The sequence below is a fragment of the Vigna umbellata genome, chromosome 9 (genome assembly GCF_029865625.1).
Source record: "Vigna umbellata cultivar VRB3 chromosome 9, Vumbellata_1.0, whole genome shotgun sequence".
NCBI classification, from domain to species: domain Eukaryota; kingdom Viridiplantae; phylum Streptophyta; class Magnoliopsida; order Fabales; family Fabaceae; genus Vigna; species Vigna umbellata.
The window spans coordinates 16,429,337-16,435,634 of record NC_142173.1 but is presented as its reverse complement, the minus strand read 5'-3'; the positions used below and the strand labels follow the sequence as shown (position 1 = coordinate 16,435,634).

General features: G+C 35.6%; 1 protein-coding gene across 1 annotated transcript; it reads left to right on the top strand.

The window, feature by feature from the left end:
- The first annotated feature begins 2,909 nt into the window (after positions 1-2,909).
- LOC148192712 (uncharacterized) lies at positions 2,910-4,935 on the top strand. Its single transcript, XM_088099270.1, has 3 exons — positions 2,910-4,167; positions 4,366-4,541; positions 4,906-4,935. The coding sequence occupies exons 1-3, from the start codon at positions 2,973-2,975 to the stop codon at positions 4,933-4,935; spliced, it is 1,401 nt and encodes a 466-aa protein (XP_087955396.1). The 5' UTR covers positions 2,910-2,972.
- The last annotated feature ends 1,363 nt before the right edge of the window (positions 4,936-6,298 follow it).

Below are 6,298 nucleotides of genomic sequence, written 5' to 3'. Positions count from 1 at the left end.
ATGAAAAAAAAAAAATATTTATAATAGTAAATTTTAACATTTTATTAGTAATAATAATTTTAATGGATAGAAAAATGTAAATTTTTGGATATAAAGTTATAGTAATTTTGGAGGGAGAGCTTCAAATTTTTGATAACTTATTTAGGATTTTTTTAGAAATGTGAATAGTGAATAGTGAATAGTAAATAGTAAATAGTGAATAGTGAATAGTGAATAGTTAAAAAAAAATATTAAAATAAATTATGGAAGAGAACACTCCACGTAGAATTAATCATTCAGAGATAAGAATGGTGAATAAAAAATAATTTTTGAATAGTAAAAATGAATAGTAAAAGTGAATAGTAAAAATGAATAGTAAAAATGAATAGTAAAATTTTTGGCTATAAATAGCCAAGGGGGGGAGGCTGAAGATTGACACCAAAATTCTAGAGAAATTGTGAGAGAAGAGAGTTAGAGGAAATTCTAGTTAAAGAGGGGAAATTCTGGAAGTTTCCGGAGAACGGTTTGAGAAGAGGAAACTAAGTCTGGAATAGAGGTAAGGGAAGCTAACTTTGAGTATTTCTTTTTGTATTATCTTGAGTCTTGAATATGCTATATTTTTCTTTTGTCTGATTTTAAATCTTAAATATGGAGTATTTTGTTTCTGTATGATTTTGAATTTTAAATGAGAATATGTTTTTTTTTGTGTGTTAATATCCAAGTGTGATAATTGTAAAATGTGATATTGATTATGTTATGTCAATTGTATGTTATTAGTGGTTTATATTTTTATTTTGGAAGGATTAGAAATTGTCTAACCGGCTCTGCCAGATTCAATTTCTTGTTTCCCCAAACATTTTATTGTTTTCCTTATTTATTTTTATTGTATTTTGGAAGGATTAGAAATTGTCTAACCGGCTCTGCCAGATTCAATTTCTTGATTCCCCAAACTTTTTTTTATTTCCTTCCGTATTTATTTTATTACATTTTTGGAAGGATTAGAAGTTGTCTAACCGGCTCTGCCAGATTCAACTTCTTGTTTCCCCAAACTATTTATTTCTTTACTTATTTATTTTATTGCATTTTTGGAAGGATTAGAAGTTGTCTAACCGGCTCTGCCAGATTCAACTTCTTATTTCCCCAGACATGTATTGTTCTTGTTATTTAATTATATTGTATTGATGGATGGATTAGAAGTTGTCTAACCGGCTCTGCCAGATTCAACTTCTTGTTTCCCCATGAATTTTTATATTAAGATTATTTTTATGATTGTCAAATATTGTATTCTTCTATGACCATTTATAGTAATGTTTTATTATTGTTAATTGTTTATAATTATCTTGTATGAATTCTATTATGGATGTTTATTGTGATGATTTTATTGAATGAGTTTGTTGGCTGAAATTAATCTTGTTGGAAGGTTTGGAATAAGGGTTCTATAATAGCTTGTATATGGGTATTAAATATATATACAGTGTTTGAGGTTGTTGTGAGAGGAAGTAAAATTAGGCATTTTAAGATTTAGAGCATAAGAAAACAAGGTAGATAAATTAAATAAATAAATTGTTAATTATTGAAGGCCTCCCTTTGTTGGTAGGATAGAGGAACCTTAAAAACCTGAGTTGGCACATCCCTGATCATAGAGCAGCCCTGGCCTGGTCCAGTCAGTTGTGACTAGTCATATGTGCTGGCGTCGAAGGTGAGTTTGATGCGTTCAGACATCTGGGTCCTCTCCGGTGACCAATTGGGGTAAAGAAAAATCTCTACTAGGATGAAAATAAAATAAAACAAGTTGATTGTAGATGCATAATATTATCATGGTAAAAATTTCATATATATTTTATTTATCATTACATTGAGCCCAGACTTTAATATGTAGTTCCTAAGATATGTTGATGTATTTTGGTTGATCCATGATCTTTGTTTGGTGAAAATATGTTGAGTTATACTCGTTATGGGCAAAATGAGTTTATAATATGAAGCATGATATCTGTCAATGTGTTTAATTTATCGATACCAAAACGGGTTATTATGAATTCATGATTAAAGAATGAACATGATTGAGTTAGGTGGATAAGAGGGTATGAATTGTTGGTTTTTATGAAATGTTGGAGTGGATATGAGAAATCATTACTTATGAAATGATGTTTACTACCGGGAGTAGTATGTTCGAGTTATACCATGAGAGTTTGGTATGAGCAAAGTAACACCTGAGATTTATGGAAGCAGGCAGAGAGGGGTCTGACCATAAGGCTTCAGAAAGTAAGACATAGTATGTAAGTGAGGCTTAAGGAAGCAGGCAGAGAGCGGTCTGACCATAAGGCTTCATGAGTAAGCATGGTACACTTGTAAGATTTATGGAAATGAGAAAGATGATTTTGATAATGATGAATTAATGACATCGGAATAATGATATTTTATCAATTGCAGAAATACCTGATTTTAATATTTTTGTTACAAGTTTAATGATTTTATGATATGGTTGACTTACCCTTATTTGTTTGTACTATGATCATATAAATCATGTTATATGTGATTAGATAATGTTGCAGATGCGGTTGAAAAAGCTTAGAGATGAGAGAGATGCGGGGAAAAACTTTCAGGGATTTTTGTAAAAAGAATAAATTTGTATTGGGAAGATTATGTTGTGTAAAATTTATAAGTTGAAATTTCAATGGTGAAGACTATATTGTTTAAAGTTTGTAAGTTTGGTATTGTACTTTGGAGTAATTGAAATAAAGTTTGATTGTTTATATGAGATATCAAATTAATTTAGTCTCTACTATCAGTAATACCCTTTAAAATATTCGGGTGTTAAATTATGGTATCAGAGCAATGGTTTTCGAAAGTATTTTGGGACTATGGGGAGTGAAATTATTATTCTTAGTAAAACTATTAATGGTTATGATGAAAATGACTATTTGGAGGAAATTGATATCATATGCTAAATTGTATTGTTATCTTTTTGAAGAAATCATTTAAACTCGACAAAGATGCAGCAACAACAAGTTGATCAAGTACCTCAAAATCATTCTAGCTTGAATGACTTCTTAAGGCATGATCCAACTAAATTTAATGGGGAGGCTACTCCTGATGAGGCTGACTCTTGGCTAAGGCAGAACGAGAAGATTTTTCGGGTAATAACTTGCTCAGAAGAACAAAAATTAACTTATGCATCATTTCTTTTGGTGGGTGAGGCTGAATATTGGTGGGAAAGTATGCAACAGTTGATGACGGTTCGTGGTGAGACTGTGAATTGGGAGAACTTTAAGATAAGGTTCTTGGAAAAATATTTTCCAAACAGTGCAAAATTTGCAAGGGAGGCGGAGTTTCTGACCTTACAACAAAGAAGGTTATCAGTACAAGAGTACGTAGTAAAATTTAATTATCTCTCGAGGTTTTATACTCAGAATATCACAGAAGAATGGAGATGTCGAAAATTCGAGGGAGGACTAAGGCATGAACTGAAGAAGGTACTTATGCCATTGGAAATACAAGAGTTTCCAGCATTGGTAGAGAAAGCCAGAATGATAGAATTGTTGGAGTTTGATCCAAGTAGAGTTTCCAGACTTGCAAAGGGAGAATCTTCAATGAAATTCAACAAGAAACCTTATGAAAAACCACAATTATCATATCGAGGAACAGTGAAGTGTTTTGAGTGTGGAGGGGCACATTTCAGACGTGACTGCCCTAAACTTACTGGGGAAAGAGTTGAAGGGAAGAGATGTTTCATCTGCAATGATCCAGGACACTTTGCTAATGTCTGTCCAAAGAAAAAGAAGGTGGGAGAACCACAACAACAAGATTCTGCTGAAGTAAAGCCCCGGGCAACAGGAAGAGTATTCGCAATGTCTGCAAAAGAGGCTACTAAGCCAGGTACATTAATCTTACACACCTGTATGCTGTTAGGAGAATGCGTATATGTTTTGTTTGACTCTGGAGCCACACACTCCTTTATATCTCTAGCATGTTTAGAAAGACTCGGATTACCGATGCTTGATCTAGGGTGTGAATTAGTAGTTTCTACACCAGCATCGGGACCAGTTACGACCAGTTCAGTCTGTGTCGGATGCCCGATCCAAATTGCAGGACGCAAGTTCAAAGTGAACTTGATCTGCTTACCCCTTCAAAATCTAGACATTATTTTAGGAATGGATTGGTTGACTACCAATCACGTTCTTATTGATTGTGGGAAACAAAAGATAGAGTTTCTAAATTTGAACAATTTAGAACTAAGCTCAACTCGAGTCGCTGCGAAGGATATCAAAGATGGAGCTACCTGCTATGTGGTGTTAGCTCAGGAGAAAAGAGAGAATACTGAAGAACAAATCATCGGAATACCTGTGGTAGAAGAATATGTTGATGTTTTTCCAGAAGAAGTGCCAGGTTTACCACCTAGTCGAGAGATCGATTTCACAATAGATCTAGTGCCCGGAGCTGGCCCGGTTTCTATGGCTCCATACAGAATGGCTCCTGCCGAACTAGCAGAGTTGAAAAAGCAAATCGAAGATCTGTTGGAGAAGAAGTTTATCCGTCCAAGTGTGTCTCCATGGGGAGCTCCTGTATTGCTGGTAAAGAAGAAGGATGGAAGTTCAAGGTTGTGCGTGGATTATCGACAGTTGAACAAGGTTACAATAAAGAACAAATATCCTTTGCCAAGAATCGATGATCTATTAGATCAGTTGAGAGGAGCAGAGGTGTTTTCAAAAATTGATCTCAGATCTGGTTACCATCAGATTCTTGTCAAGACGGAAGATGTACAAAAGACGGCTTTCAGATCTCGCTATGGACACTTTGAGTACGTGGTAATGCCGTTTGGTGTGACGAATGCCCCAGCGATTTTTATGGACTACATGAACAGAATATTTCGGTCATGTTTAGATAAGTTCGTGATAGTATTTATCGACGATATTCTTATCTATTCAGAGAATAAGGAAAAGCATGCAGAACACTTGAGGGTGGCGTTGGAAATTTTAAGAAAACATCAACTGTATGGGAAACTATCAAAGTGTGAGTTCTGGATAGAGAAAGTACAATTTTTGGGTCATGTGATTTCTGCTCAAGGAATCTCAGTGGATCCAGCAAAAGTGGAAGCTGTGCTAAAGTGGGAGCGGCCGAAAACTGTAACTGAAGTACGAAGTTTTGTAGGATTAGCCGGTTATTACCGACGTTTTGTCGAAGGGTTTTCCAAGATTGTAGGTCCTCTAACTCAGTTAACTCGTAAAGATCAACCATTTCTGTGGACTGACAAGTGCGAAGCCAGTTTTGAAAATATGAAGCAACGACTAACATCAGCACCAGTATTAATCATTCCAGACTCTAGCAAATCTTTTGAGGTGTACTGCGATGCGTCATATCAAGGATTGGGGTGCGTTCTAATGCAAGGAAGGAGACCTGTAGCTTATGCATCTAGGCAGTTAAAAGCGCATGAGAAAAACTACCCAACGCATGACATCGAACTTGCAGCAGTAGTATTTGCATTAAAGACATGGAGACACTACCTCTATGGGGCAAGTTTCCAAGTTTTTAGTGACCATAAGAGTCTAAAGTATTTGTTCGATCAAAAGGAATTGAACATGCGACAAAGAAGATGGATGGAATATATGAAGGACTATGACTTCGAGCTTTTATATCACCCAGGAAAAGCCAATGTGGTGGCAGATGCATTGAGTAGGAGACAAGCTCAGATAACAACGATGATGGTGAAGGAATTAGAACTGTTAGAAAAGTTACGTGATATGAACTTGGGGTTGCAGTTAAACCCAGATCACATATGGTGTAGTCATTTAGTAATCACTAGTGACTTCTTAGAACAAGTGAAGGTTGAGCAGTCGATGGATCAAGAGTTGCAGCAAAAGATCAGGTTGTTGGACACCGATCAAGCTAAGGAGTTCGTTCTAAGTAAAGATGGCATACTTCGATTTAAAAACAGAGTGTGTATCCCTGCAAAGAGTGAATTAAAACATTTAATTTTAGACGAAGGCCATAAAAGTCGTCTTAGCATACATCCAGGTATGACTAAGATGTATAAGGACCTGAAAGAGTCATTTTGGTGGAATGGAATGAAGAGGGATGTGGCCGAGTTTGTAGCAGCCTGCTTGGTGTGTCAAAAAGCAAAAGTGGAGCATCAAAAACCGGGAGGGATGTTACGACAGTTAGACATTCCTCAATGGAAGTGGGACAGTATCTCGATGGACTTTGTAACACATTTACCAAAATCATCAAAAGGTCACGATTCTATCTGGGTTATCGTTGATAGACTAACCAAGAGCGCTCACTTTTTGCCTATTAATCAACGTATGTCACTAGAAAAGCTGAC